This window comes from Amblyomma maculatum, chromosome 3, assembly GCF_055883805.1.
Source record: "Amblyomma maculatum isolate TAMU_Amacu chromosome 3, ASM5588380v1, whole genome shotgun sequence".
Taxonomy (NCBI): domain Eukaryota; kingdom Metazoa; phylum Arthropoda; class Arachnida; order Ixodida; family Ixodidae; genus Amblyomma; species Amblyomma maculatum.
This window is the reverse complement of record NC_139346.1, coordinates 183,871,541-183,893,421: the sequence shown is the minus strand read 5'-3', so window position 1 is coordinate 183,893,421 and position 21,881 is coordinate 183,871,541. Positions and strand designations below refer to the sequence as shown.

The 21,881-nt window shown below is 43.9% G+C and overlaps 1 protein-coding gene across 16 annotated transcripts in view; it reads right to left on the bottom strand.

Annotated features, from left to right (window-relative positions):
• Positions 1-1,688: 1,688 nt before the first annotated feature.
• LOC146197141 (uncharacterized) overlaps positions 1,689-21,881 on the bottom strand; it is a 212,031-nt gene continuing 191,838 nt past the window's right edge. For 13 of the 16 annotated variants that reach the window (XM_084598910.1, XM_084598909.1, XM_084598911.1 and 10 more), the window contains 6 exons: positions 18,828-19,052; positions 16,039-16,138; positions 13,210-13,440; positions 11,391-11,479; positions 9,174-9,623; positions 1,689-3,256 (listed from right to left, as the gene is read on the bottom strand). In XM_084598910.1, the coding sequence (XP_084455036.1) occupies positions 3,062-3,256; positions 9,174-9,623; positions 11,391-11,479; positions 13,210-13,440; positions 16,039-16,138; positions 18,828-19,052 (1,290 nt within the window). In that variant the 3' untranslated portion in view covers positions 1,689-3,061. The remainder of the gene's footprint in view (positions 3,257-9,173; positions 9,624-11,390; positions 11,480-13,209; positions 13,441-16,038; positions 16,139-18,827; positions 19,053-21,881) is intronic. The other 3 variants (XM_084598905.1, XM_084598914.1, XM_084598913.1) reach the window with 3 other exon arrangements.

Here is a 21,881-nt window from a genome sequence, read left to right as displayed (position 1 = left end):
TATCATGTTTAATTTGAACGTTAAACGAATGCTTGCTATTCTACCTCTGCTCACTTTCAACAGTAGTATAACTGCTGGGGAAGCATAAATTATCTCCGGTTATTACCAGCACACTGTTTCAAGACATCGAATGAAACTGTTGATCCCTTCTTTTGATGTTGACGAGCTTCATGTTGGTCGGCTGCTAGCAGAGTGCCAAACAAGGATTGCGCCTTTTTTCATGAGCAGCAATCAATCACCTGATCTAGGGGCTTAGGCGCATCACTGAGTCGAGCATGAAAGAAATAAGCGGAATCTTCTGCAAGCGGATGACACTCTCAGCAGAAACATATCACTTTAAATTGGACCGTAGGATATTACACGCCACCACTAAGTCGGGGGAGGCATACACATTCGGAGGAAATGTAATTACGTGTGTTTAATGGAGTTTAAACTGAACATTAAAAAGACAAAGATCATGGCGTCTTGCCCCATCAAGTCCTGGAGCATCAAGGGACAAGAAGTGGAAGCTGTGACAGATTTTCTCTTCTTGGGCTCCAAGATTACCCCAGAAGGAGACTGCAGCCATGAAATTAGGAGACGCCTGCTTCTGGGAAAGAGAGCCATGGCTAGCCTTGACCACCTAGTAAAGAGCAGAGACATTACACTGCTAACCAAGATCCGTATAACTCGTGCTATGGTCTTTCCAGTTGTGATGTATGGATGCGAGAGTTGGACTGTGAAAAAGGCTGACCGCCGAAGAATTGACGCGTTTGAATTGTGGTGCTGGCAGAGAATCTTGAGAGTTCCTTGGACGGCCAGAAGATCAAATCAGTCGATATTGTCGACCATAAGCCCTGACTGCTCACTGGAGGGTCAAATTCTAAAGTTAAAGCTCGGCTACTTTGGTCATCTGATGAGAATAGATGAGTCGCTGGAGGAAGATTTGATATTGGGAAAGGTTGAGGGTCACCGAAGAAGGGGTAGGCAGCGAACGCGATGGTTAGATGGCATCCTCGAGGCGCTGCAGATGAAGTTATGTGATGTTAGGAAGATAGTGAGACCGGAAAGCGTGGCGTGGTATGGTCCATAGGGTCACGAAGAGTCAGACACGACTGAACTGAACTGAACTGAATGGAGTTATGCATGATTATGTTCTTTGACAGCATAGTAAACCAATGAGTGGATAGATTTTTATGGAAACATCTGAATCTGGAAAGTTGCTTGCAATACAATGCTTAGTAAATTTGACCTGTGGTGTTATTTCACCCTTCTTTAAATGTTCTGTCCTATTCCAATTCCTTGCCATTATAGGCTATTTGCTGCCTGTTCTAACTAGTATATTGTTCTGATCTCATTCTGTGGGCAGACTTCTGTATGAAATATTGTGTAGTAAATTTCATCGACAAACTTCTGTACACCATTCTTTTTTTTGCAACTGCTATGCCGAAGCAGTTGCAGTCTCTGGACATAGCAATACCTGTGGTCATGAGCTTCGTGCAAGCTGATGACACAGCATTCGCATGCACAGAGCTGTTAGGCCTTCTTAACAGCCCTGGGCATGCACTGCAATGTTATTTTTTGTCAAGGTGGTGTAAAGTTCAGTGTCTAGATTTTGCCCTCAGTTGCACATATAGTGTGCTGCAGCTTTTTATTGTGAAGTGCTGTGTAGACCGATAAGTATGAACTGTGGATACTGCATAAGTAACCAGCTCAGTAAGCACAAGTTAGAGAGGGTACAGCTTTTTATTAACATCTGGGCAAGTATTCTTAAGTATAATTACATGTCTCTCCAGCATGGGCAAATAAATATGAAATATTTGATTTTATAAGTATGATTATATCATTACTACAGCTCAAAGCCAAAGCTGCAAGAGCAATTGTGAAGGGACAGATAGGATTCAATTTGCTCTCCTACATGAAGTATACTTACAAGAGAAATATTTCTCAACAGATGTAGAGAAAATGTTCGAGGTTTAGTCCGAGGCATCAGCATGCACAGAAACCACTGACCAGTTCCACTGACCAGTTCTCACAAAAAAGTAACTAAAAAAAATAGGCGGGTTCATATTTTACAAAAAAACAGACACCATAAAATGTGCAATCTCACACACACGCACACATACACACACGCATGGGTCACAGGCACACATCACCAACGAAAACAAGTCAAAGGATTTCCCTCCAACAGACATTAAACTTTGTACATGAGATGCTCACTGCAGGCACAGTCCATTTCTCCATTGGCTGCTTGCCACGCATCATGCAGTGAGGTTGAAAAGTATCATTTGTGGTCGCTGTCACAAAAACATATCACAAACACATGCATTTGATAAGATTCATCTCTGTTCATCAAGAAGGATGTACAATAATTTCAATGGGCAACAATAAATAAGAAAGGAAATATCAAACCTCCATTCAGACTCGCAGGATTCCTACAGTATGCGTGGAAGATCACCGACCTGAACACTCACAAAACTAAAAGCAGCAAATAACTGCACCACTGTAATATACAAATAACTCTGTTTTTAAACATGCAAGCGACGGGCAAGTTGCGCCAATTTCCGTAGCACATGGGTTCCCCAGCAGTGTTCCAGCCTTTCTCTAAGATAACGATTGCCTTTCTTCTTTTTGTTCCACGAGCATTGTGTGGAGATCATCATGCATGGATAAAACAGCGAGAACAGCTTCATCCTCAATCAGTCTCAAGAGCACTGCACATACATACACATGCACACAGCTGCGCCATCATAATCTGCACGTGGACACGACACACAGCTTGGAAAAGTTCAGGTGCACAAAAAAACCTGATGCTATAGCAGTTCACATAAACATAACCGACACAGCGTAATGTCACTCCAGTGCACTTCAGTCACATTTTGAAGCAGGAGGCCACTTTCCACATTGCCACAGGATCTACCTACGCACAAACTACGGCCATCACACTTGAGAGCCTTTATCTGGACTTGGGGGTCTGTCAAATAAACATGAACTGACACCACAGCACAGTCTTGGAAGGTGTCTTGAGCACTGGGAAGATGTGAAGTCCGAACACAAGTGGTGTGAACTTGTTTGTAGTGCGTTACTGTTCCTCGCGCAGGGCATTGATCTTGGCACATATCTTGAGAGCCGGGCCAAGCTTGATGTTCATTGCTGTCATCAAGTGATCCTCTTTGAGCAAAAGCAGTGCTTGGCCATCAATTTCCTGGGAGCGAAACTCTTCTGCGTAGTCAGTGCAGCCTGGAAGCTCCTGGATGTAGTCTGCAACTTCTTGAACCTGCATGTGACAGAAAATACATAAACGCTATTTAAGGATAGAGTATGCTTACGTGCTTCCAGTAAAAGAGGGTGGCATAAAGCAAGAATCTTTAACAAAATGCAGCGAACGACTGAACAGTGGTGCACCATCAAGTTTTGTGTTGGACAGGGGAAATCACCAGGTATGAAGATGTTAAGCATGATTCATTAAGTGTTTAAAGGGTGAAAGCATGTCACAAACTGTAGCTTTTAAGTGGAACAAGCTTTTCAAAGATGACATGAGAGAGTGTAGAAGTTGAGCCCCACGCTGGATAGCCGTCAACAAGAACCGATAATGTGCACGGTCACAGATGAAACTCGCACTGCTAAGATAAAAGTGTGCAGCATTATCAATGAAAACTTGCAGATACGAAAGATCTACGCTAGATTCATCCCAAAGGTCTTGACGGGCAAGCAAAAGCAGAGGCAAGTGTCTGCTTGTAAAGACCTTCTGCAGGGCAATAAAGAAGACCCCTGATTTTTGGGCAACATAATCTCGGGAGATGAAACTTAAATATTTGAATACAATCCAGAACAAAACAGCTAAATTGGGGTGGCACACTCCAGCATCGCCTTATAAAAAAGAGAGAGAGAGAGAAGAAAGCTGAAATAAGCAAGTCCAGAGCGAAAGCTATGCTGATGACGTGTCGAAGAAAGCGACACAAAAGGGGAGGCCCATTTTGAATTTGTACCTGAGGAACAGACAGTGAATGGTGCTTTTCAACTACAAGTGCTAAGAAGACTGAAGAGAAGCGTCATGACAATGTAGCCAGCCACAGTTGATTCAAGGTCAGCAACTATCTAATAATAAACGGCACTGTGACATAGCCCCAACTTGGCACCGGCAGACCATTTCCTATTCACAGAAGTGAAATCCTCCCTCAAAGGACAGTACCATGGGACCCTAAGTGCTGTGAAAGAAGCTCGCATGAAAGCCATTCAGGACCTTCCGAAATCCGCCTACCTGGGAACCTTCAAGTCATGGAAAAGCCGTTGCAAAAGTGTGTAGACGCTTTGAACCCTTTTGACATTCTGTATCAATATTTCTAACAAATCTATTTTTCAAAAAATTTCCCCAATACTTTTTATGGCATTGGCATAACTGATTGCAAGTGTATGTGTACATGCAAATGAGCATGTGTGCAGAGAGTTGCAAGTAACCAGCAGGTGCTGCTACCCCCAACACCCACCACACTTGTTTCACACACGCACATTCCATCATTTTGCCGCCTGATTCAGTTTCAGCCAATTGCCTATTATCCTCATCGCATCATCAGCCAGACTATAATACCCACTGCAAGGCGAAGGCCTCTCCCATACTCCTCCAATTAACCTGGTTCCGTGTTAGCTGCATCCACTTGACCCCTGCGAGCTTCTTTACCTCATCTGCCCACCTGATTTTCCACCGCTCCCTGCTACGCTTTCCGTCCCTTTGTATCCACGATTTGGCCTTTTTGGCCATCGGTTATCCTCTCTTCCCATTACATGCTCTGCCCGTGCCCATTTCTTCTTCTTGATTTGCACTAAAATTTCCATCAACTCGAGTTATTTCCATGACCCACTCTGCATGCTCCCTATCTCTTAACGTTGCACCAACCATTTTCTGTTACATAACTGTCTGCGTTGCTCTCAATCTAAGCAGAACATTTCTCGTTAGCCTCCATATTTCGGCCCCATAAGTGAGTACAGTTAGGATGCAACTGTTGTAAAATTTCCACTTGAGTGATACCGATAACCTGGTAGTCCTAATCTCTGAGTACTTGCCAAATGCACTCCATCCAGAATTTTATTCGCTTAGTTATTTGTCTTTCATGATGCGGATCTGTCCACGGTTACTACCAGTCCTAAGTAGAGATATTCGCTTACCCCTTCCAGTGATGCTTCGCAACCTATTGTAAACTGCTGTTCCTTCCCGAGGCTGTTTTAGTCTTCTACATATTGATTTTAGGCCTACCTTTACTTTTCCTGCCTAGGTCATCAATCATTCTTTGCAATTCATCTCCTGAGTTACTTAGTGAGGCAATGTCATCAACGAATAAGATATTACTGAGGTATTCTCCGTTAACCCTTATCGCTAACTGCTCCCATTCGAAGTCTTTGACTACTTCCTTTGAGCAAGCAGTGTATAGTACTGGGGAGATCATGCCTCCTTGCCGAACACCTTTCTTGGTATCTTTTTACCATGAGTAGCTTTTATTGGCCTTTTGGAATTTTGGGTAGGAATTTTGTTACTTTCTTTATGCAGACCTATGGTTGCTGTGCAGCCACCATATAGATATACGTATCTTCCAGTACTTTCACATATGGCTCTTCTACACCCTCATTTTGCAATGCCTGCATGACTGTTGAAGTTTTGACTGATTCAAATGCTTTTTCGTAATCAATGAATGCTATGCATAAGGGCTGGTTATATTCAGAGCATTTTTCTATCACCTGGTTGATGGTATAGATCATATGACTGATATTAAAGTACCCTTTCCGAAAACCCGCTTGATCCTTTGGTTGATTGAAGTCCTGAAGGTTGTCCTGATTCTATTAACAATTACGTTAGTAAATACCTTGTATGTAACAGATAGTAAGCTGATTGGTCTGTAATTTTTTAAGTCCTTAGCGTCCCCTTTCTTATGAATTAAGATAATGTCAGCATTTCATGATTCTGGTACTGTCGATGTCACCAGGCATTGCATATACAGGGTGGCCAGTTTTTTTAACATGATATCCCACCTCCCCTGCCCTTCAATAAATAGCTACCTGATCTTCCCCAGCTGCTTTCCCTCTTCTCATACCTCGACCTTGTCCTTCATCACTGGCGGAACGTTTAACTGCTCTTCCCTGCTGCCAATCTCATTATTGCCCTGACTACTTTGGCTACTGTATAGGTGAGTATAGAACTCCTCGGCTACTTTTGAATATATTGTCCATATTAGTGACGACATTGCCCACCTTGTTCCTTAGCGCATATCTGGTTTTTGCTTATGTACAATTTTCTCTTTAGTACCACTTTAAGGTTGCCCCTGTTCTTTAGAGGATGCTCAATTTCCCCCATGTTATACTTCTTCATATCGGCCACTTTACGCTTATTTATTAGCTTTAATATCTCTGCCAGTTCTATCCTGTCTGTTGGGTAGGAAGTTTTCAGACTTTGGCGGCTCTTAATCAATTTATTGGTACCTTCTCTAACTATCCTACAACCTAATTCTACCGCGCACTCAATAATGATATCTCTGAAGGTATCGTCCATCGCTTCTACACTAAGGCGTTTTCCTAAATGAATACCTATTCCGTACCGGGACCCTAAATTCTTCTACCTTCCCACCAATAGTCAATACTCCCACCTTTTCTGCACCTCAGATATTTACACAAACAAGAGAGATGAGAATGAGGAAAACAGCACAAGCATCACTTCCATGTTACTCTGGACAGCATACAAGAATAAACAGAAAGTTCCAGTTTCAGTGCACACGCACGCACACGCACACGCACACACACACACTGTTTTCAATGTTTTCGAATAAGCAGTATCAGCCAGTTAAGTTTTAGGATGGCAAAGAAGCAAACATCAATGAAGAAAGAATTTTGATGTAGCCTGCTATGCCCTGCTTTGACCAAGCAAAAGTACTGTTTGCGAGTGTTCTCTTCATGCGCATGTTTCTGCTCTGCCCTTCACACCTCAGGATGACCATGATGCAAGCTTACTGCAGACTTGTTTCGTTTATGTCTTTTTCATGATGCAAAGTAAATAAAGGCACGCATATCAACAACTCAGTAAGGAATTCTAGACAAGATTAGTTTGCCAATGCTGATGTTTTCTGTACCTGAAGTGCCATTTCGGCACAGGCTCGGTATAGATTACTCATATTGCCACTTTGCATTGCCAGGTGGCGCCTCTCTGAATGAGAATAAATAAAGAAGAGTGTGTCGCGTTTTTTTTTTTTTCTTCGGTTGGGGCAGCTCGCCTGAAGAGGCGTGTCATGTCTTCTACGTATGTCTGGACATTCTCGCTTGGCCCGCGAGAATGGAGGGCCTGTTCAGCACGTTCGCGGCGATTTGCGCTGGTGAGCGCCTCGAGCCGTTGACGACGGTATTCTCGTAATGATGTTCAAATTTGCTCGCGGTCTTCAAGCTGGGTACGAGCGTCATTCTCGAGGCTGAGATAAACGTTTCTCAGTTTAGCAGCGTCATCCCACTGGTTGAAAGCAGTGACGCATTCAAACTGACGGAACTAGTCCTTCACATCCTCAAAAACGTCATCGTGGAAAGACTTCAGGACTCGCGGGGTCTGTAAGGTGTAGTTAGCTGACGCGATGCCGGAAGCTTGCCGAGTAGGTACACTCGATGTCATGGTGGTGGCAAAGGGCTGAAGCGGTACACCGGCGTGTCAAGTAGTACAGGGCTGGCGTGACGTATTCCAGGTGGTGTATCTTGTATAGGTGAGTGTTTTACCCAGCAGCTCCACCAGAATGTCACATGCTCTGTGACCGAGGGCCAGGCGCAAAAACACAACTGAAATCCAGCGGAGTTCGCCCAGCGGAAACACGGCACACACGCGAAAGCGCGACACACTCTTCTTCGTCCTTTCTCGTTCAGAGAGGCAGCACTTGGCAATGCTAGGTGGCAATATTTTTGTTATAATGTAGCAGAATGTTGTAAGATCAGCCCCTTGGTTAAGTTAGGCGTGTTTGGTGCAGCAATCAAATCTTTGGATAACAGCACTTAGGCAGGGGGGGGGGGGGGGGGGGGGGCGTATGGGAACCATTGGGAGGAACAGTGTCTCAGCCCTCCTTCTCTCCAGTATTGATTAGGGTACTACATATAGTTTTAAGTGTGGCAGTATGATTTAATGATCGTGTCTCTTCAGATCATACCTCCCAAAACTCCTACAGTTGCCTTCCAAAACCAGATATGCTCTTATATCTGTGCTATCAATACAATCACTATCGCTGTGTCTTACCTAAACGTATAAAGAAACATTTTGAAGCCACTTTCTGAAGCCAAATGTGGACACTCAAATAAAAGCCATACATGCTGCACTGTATCTGTATTGGACAGAGGGCACCAGCAGTTACCACAATTCTGCAGTGCTTTGCTGGCACTAGGTCATGTGCCAGTTCACATAAAAGTTATCAGGTTAACAAATAGTTAATGCCAATTAGTTGCTAATCATTCCTGAATGAAGCTCTTAATCCACAAAGTAACCATTTACAGTAGCAGAAACATAGATTTGGCAGCAGTCACATGCTGGTAACACATCGTGGTCTGAAAGGCAAACATTTTTCAAGAACTTGGCCACTCTTAATAGCACTTATTTCCCAAGGAAGCGTTCAATTACGATATAAATAAAGGTGCCATCATCAATGATGTTACTCTTAAACATCAAAATTCTGTAACGTGGTACTGACTGTTTCGGAAGACTGGCCCACTTGACCATAGCGCGCACATCTGAAGCATTGCCTCTTAATAAAGGCTGATGTACCCACTTTGACGCCGTCAACTATGGCCGGTCTAAACTGTTTGATAATATAATAGTATGATAATAGTATGATAATATTTATTCTAAAGCTCTCCGGTGCCCTCAAACCCACCCCTCGCATTATACAAATAAAGAATAACGGTCATTGTTCGACCATAGTGTCATTGCTACTGGTAGCCGCAAGAACACTTCAAAAAGAGAATGTGGCTGCTAACATAATCCTGGGAAAACCCACTGCTTGAATGCACGATTTTTCACAAAATAGCAGACAATTAGGGAGGGGCCTTGTACTATGTGCTTTTTATACACGTGTGTATCTGTGCGCGTGCATGTGAGTGTCTCTCACCTAAACACAAGTGCATGCACGCACTTGTCTCAAAGGCAAACAGCCAAGATTAACTTTCTTTCCTGTTGTCGACACACTCACCGTCCAGGTTTTTGGGTTCTTGCTTGGCAGAACTGGCGCTGGTTCTGGAGTGTCGACCTCCATCTCCAAGGGTGGAACTGGAGCGGGTGACTCGACTGAGCTCTCAGGCCGCAAAAGCTGCTGCGGTGGCTCAGGTCCTCCTCGAGTACCGATGGCCGCCGTTTCCATTGGTGTGCTGGCATCATCTTTGGCTGGCTCCAGTGTATCCATGCTGACATCCTTGTCCTGAACCTGCTGCTGCTGCTGCTGCTGTTGCTGTGGCTGCTGTTGCTGTTGCTGTGGTTGCTGTGACTGCTGTTGCTGTGACTGCTGTTGCTGTGACTGCTGCTGCTGTTGCTGCGGTTGCTGTTGCTGTGACTGCTGTTGCTTCTGCTGCTGCTGCTGCTGTTGTGGCAGTGACTGAGCCTGTGACTGCTGTTGTTGTGAATCTTCTGACTGAGGCTGCTGCTGCTGTGAGGCGTGAAAGTATACAAAAGAAAATAGAAAGGTAAAACTAAAGGCACCACAATGCAAAAAAAAGCTTAATTGCAGGCAGCTCAGTGCTGTTTGGCAGTGCATAAAGAAGTATGCAATGGTTGGTGCCATACCAAAACTTACCAAGCATTAAACTTGCCATGTTAAAGTGTAACTACACAACCTGCGGCCTTAAGCATCTCTCTCCTTTTGACGACCATGCCTCGAAAAAAATAATATATATATATATATATATATATACATGTGTGCAGCTCTCAACATAAACCTGCTCAAATCATAAGTGCCTTTGTTTTCATTGAAACTGGGAAAAGATGAGGGTGCTCAAATAACTGTTAATGCAATACCACCGTACATGAAAAATCTCTCTGCTGCAATTATAGCCTCATCCTGCAGCTGCTTTATTCAGAAGGCCAACAGTCTGCTTTTAGTGCCGAGTCCATATTTTGTATCCTGGCTACAGAAAAACTGAAGAGGTGCAGTATGACATAGTAGAATTGTGCACGCAGCACAACAAATAAAGCTTAGAAGTACCGGTGATTTGGATCTCTCCCAAAAAATCATTTCTATGCATAATCATACTGCTGCTATGGAATTTCAGTGCCCAAGAGAAGCTGTTGCTTTTAAAATAGAAACACTCTTTTTAGTTCCTAAGTGGCAGAAAAAGCAGTTTACATCTTAGTTCTTTATACAAAAAAACAAATTCTCTCATTAAGGAGCTGCAGTATCACACTAGGTGAAGATTCTAGGACCCGGCAAAAGAATACTCCAAATAAAGGAAGAGCACTAATCAGGAATACTGTTGGTTACTTAGTGAAGACCTCTAAAACAGTGGTTCGCAACATTTCTGCCTTCTGAAACCCTGTTATTTCACTCTTACCCTTCCCGCCAAACAAGCAAAAAAGAAAGGCACGCAGCCCTTCTAGATACGCTCAAATTCAAACCACACTGATTGACTACAACAACGAAGTGGTATAAGCTGTAAAAAACTAGAGCATGGCCAGTGGCCAGAAAAAGTTAACAAATAAAAAAATTGTGACATGGGCATGCATGGATTTTAGAGCTTGGGGAACTATAAACAACATTGCCAGGTAGCCTAAGCAGTCCTTGGAACCCTCATCAAAATCCTCACAGTAAAAAATCACTCGATTTGAATGCTTAAATGTGCTCTGTAATATGTTAATACCGAGTTTACACGACTATTTTATATTGGCTGAATGAGATTTAAAGCTACTTGGTTTAAAAGATAATCATCATCGCGGAAATTTGTGACAACAGAGTAAATTTTGTCCTCTTAAAAGCAGAAATGTGTTTAAAAAATTCTGTTTTTAGCTGTGCAGTATTACTAGTTAAAAATCTTAAAACATGGAATCTTTTTTTTTAATCGGTTTCTAATGAAGGAAATAAGGACACATAAATTTCCTATACGAGAGGAATTAGCTTTTTCTTCCTATGTGGGAAAAGTATCTGACTGGGACACTGCTCGCTCTAAGTGTGGGTGCATGCGTGCATTTTCAAAGCGATTTCATTTTGTTTCAGAATAAAGCCAATTAAATAAATGTGGCAAGAATAGGCAAAGCATGAAAGCAGACAGCAGATTCTATCGGGGCCACCTGCTATAACATAGTACACAATTAATGTGTTATAATAAACAAAAAGAGCTGCCAGATTTTTTTTTTTTTTTTTTTGCCCAGCCCTGGAGAAATACAGAGTTTTTGAAAATGATGGCTGCACCACATTGCTTACCCATTTTTCAGACGAGAAGTCATTGAAGTGGTTTCCCTGAACCTTTCGCCAGCTCTTCCTTCCCATTTTCTTCTTCTTGGTCACCTTACCTGCATTGTGTCACGAGGCAAAGTTAGGCAGGGTTAGGAGAACAGCATCAAAAAAACTAGGCGTGCCAAATGCTGACAGGGAAAAAAAAATTATAAACGCACTAGCCCCAGTCACTTGACTGGGAAAATAACACTGAGCCTACTGTCATCCTTTCAAAAATCAAAACCTCAGCCAATAGCATAACGAAAATATGTAAGTGTGCTGTTAAGTACCATTATCTGACCACAGTGCAGTGGATTGTACGGACCTTGTGCACAAGTCTCTTTAACATAATCACTGTGGCAAGCGGCGTCCATTTGCAACGTCAGGCCTTCCATGAATAGGCTTCTGAAGCTTGACTTTAACCAAACTTTGAAAACTGAACTAGCATATATTTACCAGTGTTTTCCATATTAGGAAGAAAAGACAAATCCCTGTTAACAAGCTAAAATTATGTGCTAAGCTAAAAAATTGAGTCATTTTTATTTTGTTCACTACTAACAGAAAAAAAAGGAGCCAATTCAAAACATTCAACTACCTCAATGGTTGTACTGAAGGGGCAGGTTATTAAAATTTTAACTATGCTTTATCCCTGCTATATCACAAATCACTTATCAGTAATAAACAATAAAAATTGTTTTTTTCTATTGATAAAACTTGCGTTCATTCCTATAAAATGCTTCAACACCGTTCACGTGTAGGAAATATTAGCATGCATGAAGTCATTCTGCAGTCGTTGCTACATCCCTGCTTCTGCAAGCTCAAGGCCTCCAACTTGGGATGACCTTGACCAAGGAGGTTATATAGAGAACTTATATAGAAGTTTCATACAGCCCCCATGAGCTTGACAATATTACCGAAGTATAATAAAATGAGCAAAGTGGAGTTCTGGGCCCGTACAGGGAGGCTTAGCGTGAGACAGACGAGGACAAAAGCGCTTGTCCCGTGTCCCTCTCTTGTCCACGTCTGTCTTGCGTTAAGCCTCCCGTAAATTATAATAGCATTTTACAAGGCCTAAAAGGCAAGAAATAGTGCATATTGTAGCTAAGAAAGCTGAAGGCAGTATGCTCAAAACACTGCCGTACTCCATATCATTGCAGCATAGCATTTAAAAGCACACACTATTCAATCAAACGTGACACAGAGGAAGTGCGGAAACAACATTTTTTTAAACTAGAAACTCGCTATAAACTTGTTAGCGAAGTACAAGAAACGGTATTTCAAGCAAATAAGTCTAACTAAAATTTGACTAGACTTATAGGGACACTCAGGACAACTCCACACAACTTCTGTAGTGAGCAAAATTCAAAAGTCTGACTGTTTGTGGATGTGCTGATGCATACTTGGCAGCAAAAAATGTGCAGCTCAAAAATTAACACCTTTCCCGCCCCTCCACTCAGATTCGTCACACTGACGGCAACGCTTAAAAAAGTACTGACTTCCTGGGTGCAGATAGGAAGTGAATTGCGGCAAAAAAGTAAGCAGAGCTCCTAACTTCGCCCACCACAGTCTTCCTGCGATAAAGGCCCGCTGGGGGGGCGATACTAAAATTAAATCTCCCCGACCTTTTTTCAGGCCTACTTTCAGAAAAGGTAATTAAAACCTGAAAATAAATCGAATAAGGCCAACGTGAAAGTGTTCTCAGTGTCCCTCTGACCAGCACCTGGGAATTCACACTTCTCTACTCCGCCCACATCAAGCAAAAGCAGCAGCAGCACACAAAAAAAGCCCGCCAAAAGGGGAGCCTCACCTGGAAGCTCGTCCTCATTCTCGGGCTCAGAGGTGAATGCAAATATGCCAAGGCGTTCGGAGCATGCCAGGTTAAAGCGCTTGACGCATGACGACGAGCAAAAGCGCTTGGACTTTTTGAACTTTGACTTTGTGCCTAGCTTGCCGCACATCTCACACTTGGCCAATTCCACTCGGTCAGGCCCCGAGGCCGTGACCTTGGAAGACGGAGGAGGCTCAACCTCGGGAGGAACTGCACAGGAGCCCAGCAGAGAGGAGGGAGGTGGAGGGCCCAGGAGAGAGAGAAGGGATAGGAGGGGGAGGAGAGAAGGCATGCAGCCAGAAGGCACCAAGTGAGCAAGCAAACCTGGCAAATGAGAAATAGCATGAAGCAAAGTGCTGAAGGCAGTGAGCAGACAGTAAGACAAGGCAAGAATAAGTGGTGTTGGCAACTCTGAAGCCAAAGCGGTGAAGTGGTGCCACCAGAACTTTGTGCATGAGATGTGTTAAGTGTATGAAGAAGAAAAAAAAAAAAAAAGGAAGAAAGAAAGCTTTCAGCGAAGCACGAGAGAGTTAGTAAAGAATAAATGCCCAAGTGATTGGCCCCCCCTAATGTTCCTCTAGGAGCCAGAAAGTGATTACAACCAAGTCTATGTGAGCTTTACTACCTGTGATTACAAGTAAAAAACGTGGCTACTCTAGCGAATACCGTAAAAACCCGCGTATAATACGAACCCGAATATAATACGAGGTGAAATTCTGGAGACGCGAAATGGAAAAAAAAAGTTTTTACCGCATATAATACGAGAGAGAAAAAACAAGACATTTATTGAAATCGGACCTCACACTTCAATCACTTTCATCTTCAGCAGCGCTTTCCTCGGAAATTTCTTTGTCGGACAAATCATCCCACAGGTACTCATCTTCTGTGCCATCGAGGGCGTTTGAGATGCCGCACTTCTTAAACGAACGGCGCACAAGCTCCTCTGGGATGCTTGCCCACGCGTCCACAATCCATTTGCACAGCGTGGCTGGCGATGCTCGCTTCAGCCGCCCGGCCGGCGTCACTGCAGGCTCACCTGACCGCATCCATTCCGCGTAGCATCGCTTGACTGCGTCCTTGAAGGGTTTGTTGACACAAACGTCGAGAGGCTGAAGTTGTGAGGTCATCCCACCCGGAATCACAACAAGTTCTGTGCGGCAGTCGCTTAGCAGCCTTTTCACCGAGTCGGCCAAATGGCAACGAAACGCGTCCAGCACGAGGATGGATGGAAAGGACAACAGTGCACCGGGCCGTTTGCACCACACTGACTTCACCCAGTCGAGGACAAGATCCTCGTTCATCCAACCTTTTTCGTGGCATCTCACGATGACATTCTTCGGCAGCTCCTCACCTTTCGGCATTGTCTTGCGCTTGAAGATGACATAGGGCGGGAGCTTGCGGCCGTCTGCCGTGCACGATAGCATGACTGTAACCCGCGTCTTCTCGTTTCCAGTAGACCGGATACAAACTTGTTTAGAGCCTTTCTCATGGACGGTGAGGGGCGATGGCATGTCCAGGTAAACCGGCGTCTGGTCAGCATTGCCTATTTGCCCCAGCTGAAAGTTTCTGGTCTTTCGCAAAGAAATCACGTGGCGCTGAAAAGCCACCAGCAGCTCTTCGAAGGATTCGGGCAGCTTTTGTGAAATCGAGGTTCGCCGGCGTAGCGAGAATCCAGCACGGCACATATAGCGATGTATCCAGTGCTTGCTTGCTTTGAAGGCGGAGCTCGGAATTCCCTTTTCCCTTGCAAGCTCCCTAGCTTTTGCTTGCATAAGCTCTACGCTCACAGCTAGATGCGATGCTCGCTGTTCTCGTACGAACTCCGTCAGAGCGAGTTCAATTTCCGGGAATGCGCCATTCTTTGGCCCGCGAAAGCTTCTTCGCATTCCCTTGCACGCGAAAAGGGCTTCTTTCTGTCGTCGCCATCCGCGAATGCTTCCCTCGGTGACGCCAAACTGCCTCCCGGCCGCACTGTTGCCGATGTTTTCAGCAACTAAAATCACCTTTTTTCTTAAAAGCAGCCGAGTACTGTTTCCGAGACCCTGGCATCCTGCTCGTTCACTTAAAGAAAAAAGCGTGCACTTTTTCGCGAACCGTGGTTTGCACGAGAGCACATGCGCTGATGCTGTGCGCACTCGACGACTCAACAACAAAGAGACGACACCTCGACGTCGTGGCCACTGCGGGGTGCGGCCACGTTAGGGCAACGAAGCCAAGCCGTAGCCGCACATCGATAACAAAGCCAAGCCGTAGCCACGCGGCAACAACGAAACCAAAACTTCTCGCAAAACTTTGACATTTTGGTTGGGATCCGCAAATAATACGAGGCGGAAATTTGGAACGCTGAAAGTTGGAAAAAAAACTCGTATTATACGCGGGTTTTTACGGTAAACAGCTTTAGGTACAGCGCTTTATGTGCAATCGGGGATGGAAAGAAAAAGTGTACCACTATACAGCAAATCTTGACGATACAAATTTCACGGGGTCTCGAAGTATGTTTGCATCACTCAAAATTGACATTATCCAAAAGTGATTATTCATATGCAAAGGCATGAGAAATGCTCTCAAGCTAATATGTTTTTGGGCCATGGGGTCCATTTAGAGAGACATCACTGCTTACTGCTCGCGATGCCAACCACGTGACTAGCAGTCGCAGTGCTGGTGATGTACAGGCCGCACGTCACCGTTCAATACTCATGTGGTGACACCAACTCTACAACTCTGACTGCAATAGACAGCAACCTGTTCCTTTTATACATCTGAGAGAGAGGCATCAAGTGTCTTCCACATGTATATGCATTGACCTACCTTGAGCAACACTCTGAATTTCGTCATTCCCGGCTTTTCCATTAGTCTCCGCAGAAGGTTTTGGAGACTCCGTCTCGGCAACAAGTGACGAGCGGCTGACCTGCAGGTCAAAAGAAAGGTTGGAGGGGTTGTACAAGCACCGCTATAGGCGCAGCAGGAATCATATACGAGGAAAATAGTCAGTGAATGAGGTGCCCAGCTGCTTATAGCACACTGCCTTAGAATTTTAAAGATCCACATTTTAATTAAACTTCCATTGCAAGTCCTGCGTTTTCCTTTTCTTACATGCCATCAATTTTCAAACTGGGGTCTGAAAAATCCTTGGGCTCCTAGAAATGCATTTTTGGTTCCGCAAGTATCAAACTAAATCTACACATATTTCAGGCCCCACCTTTCCTCTGTTCACCTTATTTTACTGGCACTGAGCATACTGCAGCTGCCTATAGCAGACTATTTTGCAACTACTTAACCGTGTTTGAGCACGTTTTTGAACTGCTGTGCACGTGAACTTTTTTTGTGTGTGTTCGGGGCATTTTAAGCAGGAATAGACAGAAGCCAAACACGTAGGGTACTTTAGTATCTTCTGAAAGCCATAGCATCTTGCTTAAGCAAAAACGAAGTTTGAAGTAGCAAATCTTGTTACCTTAACGGGTCGATTCCTATTAGCTACCTTGTGTTTTTGACCACGAAGGCATCACTCATTCCACAATTGCTTAACATGAGGTAGGGCGTCGTTCTGGACGTTTTAGACACCTCATGAACGGGTGGTCACTTAGAGTTGCTAGCATAGCCATTCAGTGCATGCATGTGCGTTTTACCAACAATGTTTGACAAGGACATTTATTTGAACATGCAGCCACGTATCAGCTTTAGCTGAATGAATTGCGGTGTGTCAAAATTATTTGATGCTTTATTTTTGTAAATAATTTATAAAGAAGAAATGAGAATAAGGTCGAAGGAATATGGCATGGTCATCTACTAAGTCTATTCACACTTTGGGTATAATTGCTTTTTTTTTAATGACCTCATTACCAGCAGCTACTACCGGCTAGCATAAATTTTCTGTACCCCATGAAAATTCTGGCACATATTAAAGGTTAGAAGAAATAAACAATAAAATTCCCCCATTTTTCATCATTCCTCAAGCTGCACAGAAATGACCTAAATTTCCCTTCACATCCTCCCCCCCTCACAAGTGCACCTCGACCCTAAGCTCCAAGTGGCGAAAACAGTCGCTCATTCACTCCAGGGCCGATAGGAATTCATGAACACCCCTCGACATTTTCTCCCCTAAAGTCTACTCGAGCAGTCATCATCCACTTGAAGCAGCGCAAATAGCTCACGGGGACAAGATTAAGGCTAAAATTTTGGCCCGAGAACTGCACTCTGCATTGTCTAACATGCTCATTTTGCTTCATGTCAAATCTCTTAAATGCCCTTCACAAGTAACCTCGACGTACACAGCCTTGTAGAAAATGTTTTGCGGGCTGCATGAACAAGATGGTTGTGAGAAAATGGTTTTACATCTGGAAACACTCGCTGCCGGTGACATAGTGCTGTAGACGTTGAGAAATGGAGTGGATACTTGCATTTACCCAGGTTTGGCGTGAAATTCTTGTTACGCTTGCCCTTTGCCCCCGGAAGGCTCAGGGCAAGTGGTGAAAACATGCATGCTTCTGTGCAGTGCGCTGCAACGCACACCCATGAACCAATGTATTCGACTAACCAGAAGCAAACGCCACTTGTGAGTTCCAAGCAAGCTAGGAGACATAGTTGTAAACGTGCTTGAAAAACCATGCCTTTTGCCGACCGCAAATATCCCTCTGCAGAATAAGCGAACCAACACTCTCCCTTGACATTGCCGTGCATCTGAAGACGTACTCTAAGACAATGGGCAAGCCATTGATGTGTGAGGTGTTTGCATAGCCCAAACATGCTTCTGGTGGCCCCCAGCTTCCTGTATGCAACACGCACCATTCCCCGCAAGTTCGCTGCCATCTGCGGAAGCCACTGCACAGAGCAAGCGATAGCCGTCAAATGTGTGTGGCATCTCAGCACTCGGTAGGCTCTGAAACATTCTTCAGACTTCCAGTGACTACTTAAATGTGCCCAGCTGCAGAAATATCATGCGATGATCAGCTACAGCACTGGCGTCGGCAACTGATCACGGCTATTCACGCTCGGCGACAGTGGCAGGGACATCAGGAGGCTAGCCACAAGTGCACCCATAAGACAATAATATGCCATAAGTTCCAAGTGGCAGTCACTCAGCCTCTAGAGAAGGGTTCCATGCATCCTCATAGTATCCAATTCATAAAAAGCTTGGTCTGCCGGTAAAACCACACAGCGTAAAAGTCCACACAGCGAGCGAAAAATGTAACGTCTGTCATGTTTACACATGTGGTGGCAGTTGAGGAGCACCTAAGGTACCATAGTTGCAGACCCGAGTTTTCTCCTCCATTCAAGAAGCAATTCCAGTGAAGGTGCACTTGTAAATATGGTGGCCATTATAGGGACCATCAATTTAAGACCGAATGCAAAGCAATCCAAAAACGTACTGCCTGCCCTCTTGGCCCTATATGTGTGTGCCCCGTGTCCAGGGCCTAATTGGACACTGTTGTTTCTGGCCACAAAAAGAAAAAAATATAACACGGCAGTTTTGGTTAAAACACGCTGTGCATAGACGGTCAAGTTTCTAAGAAATGTGTGTGCAGCCTTCTCTTGTATCTGTTGTGTGCCTGTATGCATGTGTATGCGCAAGGAAAAAGAGCGGCGATATAAGCTCTCACCGGAAATGGTTCAGGTCCTTCCTGAATGATGTAACCTTCGATGACATGTGTCAGGACATTAGGCTTTATCACTGGTTTCTGAGAGATTTGGCGCACAGGCTCTGACGCGGTCAGCATCGTCATCTGAGGCGTCACCGCACCACCGTTGGTCATGGCCTCAGGTTTCTGGCCAGATCCACCGCCCTGCTTGTCGTACGGCATGGCTGCTTCCGGAGGTGCAGAGACCTGTAGGCAGAAAATATGGAGGTGGGACAGAAGCCAATGAAACCCGTGCACGGTACAGCATGACTGTATCCCAGCAAAACAATTTGCGAAAAAAGGCGCAAATTGCCTTTAATATTCACAACAGCCCTCCCCCTCCTTCTCCCCACTGCCACAATGATATTGGTACTACTATAAGCATTACAATGCAGTAGCTGCTTTGCATTAGAATGCAGTATTATTTATTATCTTTTGTAATAATGACTAACATGAGCAGAAAAAAATATATTTTGCCATTTCATTACACAGGATTAGCAGGTAAGAAAAATGCAGACTACATAATATTACAAAATATGCAGGACACGATAGTTTTTTTTTTTAATTTAAGAAAAAAAAAAAACTATGAAGCTATGAAATGTGGTTTACAAAGTTAGAACTAAAACATGCGACAGCAGTTCTAAAAACAAATCAATGACAAACAATTGACAAGGAAACTGTATAAATTATATTAAGAAGAAAAAAACTCACGTACATAAAAAATTAGCACCATCACGCTCCAGTATTTGGATTCTTTGGCATTGTTAGTAGCAAGTAAAGCAGCTGGCAGACAGTTCCACTCCCGACGATGTCTTGGGGACCAGTCGCTGAGGCTGACTTCCATTTTTTTTTTTCTTAGTGCTCCTTCAAATGGACATGAGACGATAAAAGTACTCTGACCTAATTCACAGGCCTAGAAGAGAGTATTCTGACAGCTCTTCAATCAGGGAATGATGGTTATAAACGAGCACTTATAGATAATAATAAAGAACCCGCAACGATATATATATTGGCTGTCACTGCGTACCCTGTCACACTATATAATTAGGGGTTGGACTTTCCGGTTTGAATCAAGAAACACCGATAAAGGTACGCCGAAAGCATTTTAAAAGGCTTGGTTTAAACCGAACAAGGTCAGTACTTTTGCATGCACACCGCAAACTCTCGATGACGGGAGAAAATTACAACAGTGCTCCATTCAGAGGCATGATGTGAGACAGTGGGATCATTGGTTTAAGTACAGCAGTTGAGGGTTTTGAGGCGTTGTTCGTGATCTAACAAATGGGGAAATAATGGCAGCCGTGCTTCCTGACCCTCATAGACATGTCAAGCATTCGATAAGGGGCGTCTGCGGCAAGGCAAGCATGACAGGCGAAGAACAGACCAGAGAATTTGCAGCACAAGTGTATCCAGGAAATCGCGGAGACCAAAGCCCGCCAGTTTCTTGCCACGTGACACTTCTCACACACAAGCCGAGAGAAGCGCGTTTAAGTGATTTGGTAATTCAACAATTTGATAGTAAGAAATTATATTTCAGTTGCTCCTTTGTCAAAAATGTGAATTTATCTTTTACATATGCATTTTGTCTTGACGCTAATTTTCCTCATGGCAATAGCATTTTCTTCCAGGTTCTTAGCTGTATATATGACCAACTGTACAATTAATAAAAGTGCATAAAACGACATGCAAGAAAAAAAAAAAAAGCCAAAATGTACACTACGCCACTTTTAACCAGTGTGTCAAATCGAAATTTTTTCGGGTTCGGTTCGGATTCAGTTTCGGCTCCGGAGACACATTCGGTTCCGGTTCTAACCGGTTTGACCCTGCCCAAACTGGTTCAAATGCGTTCAAACTGGTTCAGAAAAAGAAAAGCTTGGGTGTATTTTTTAGTTTCGTTTTGTTTCCTGTTTCGGTATATAATAAAAACTGAAAATGCATACAGCAGTGAGTGACACATACCTCAACAAAAAGCAAAATGTCTATAATAAGTGAGCAATGATTAGAGCAGGATGGGCGAAAATGATTTTCATTGGTCCATAACCAACTAAAGCTGTCCCGCGCTGAAATTTAAAAGATCTTTCCTGCAGCGCTTTTCAGGTACACAAAATTTCTCGTGAATTTAGTTTAGAGCAAACCTTATAGCTCGACTAGTACATGTACAACAATGTTTCTTCCTTTGAAATCAGATCAAGGCCGAAAAAGCACATACCCTGAGCCTAACGATGTGTATAGCATTTGTGTGATTTATATCGCACAGCATGCCTATGAATTTCGTGTTTCTATGGAGGTGAAATGCAACTGCAACCGTGTGCTGTGGCCCGAAAGGCGCTAAGAAAAGTATCCTCTGCCACATACTGGGTTTGGAGTCATTATCGTACTGGCTGGAGAATCGAGTTAATTAATGGTCTCGTTCCTGTGGCAGCGATATTATGCGAATACAGTTTTGTTACGAGTCATGGTTGCCGGCATAGGCACACTATATACCTTCTTCTGAACCACTTGCAGGCTAGCCTGGCATGTTCAGTCGCATAAATTAGAAGAGAATTCCATGGCATCATGGCTACTCGCAAATATTTTATTTCTGTAGACAGTAAATGCTGTTAAGTTCTTATATGGCAGCACAGAAAGACCGAAGGAAGAGGACATTGTCGAGTGTTGTTGAAGTCATCCGAGTTCGATGACAAGAGAGGATATTCTTAAGTCCACAAAATGTTTTCTCGACGCTTACCTATGTAGATGGCACAGCAAGCGCTACTGTAGCTAATGAATAGAGTTCGAGGCGCCCAGCTTCTCCTCCTCCCAAAATTTCAAAACACTCGAGTGTTTCCTTATTTTGGGCAACTTTACAAATGCTTAGATCAGGCTCTTTAGTTATTCAGTTTTGAGAGAACTGCCGCTGACTCCTTGCAGGCAGCCCTCTTCTCTTTCCATTAGAAACGCTTCAATCTCATTGTCAGCTTGTAAGCTTTTAGGGGGAAACTGTGCTTTCGCCTGTAGCGGTACTTTATCGCCGCCGGCGATCCTACGAAGCCGCTT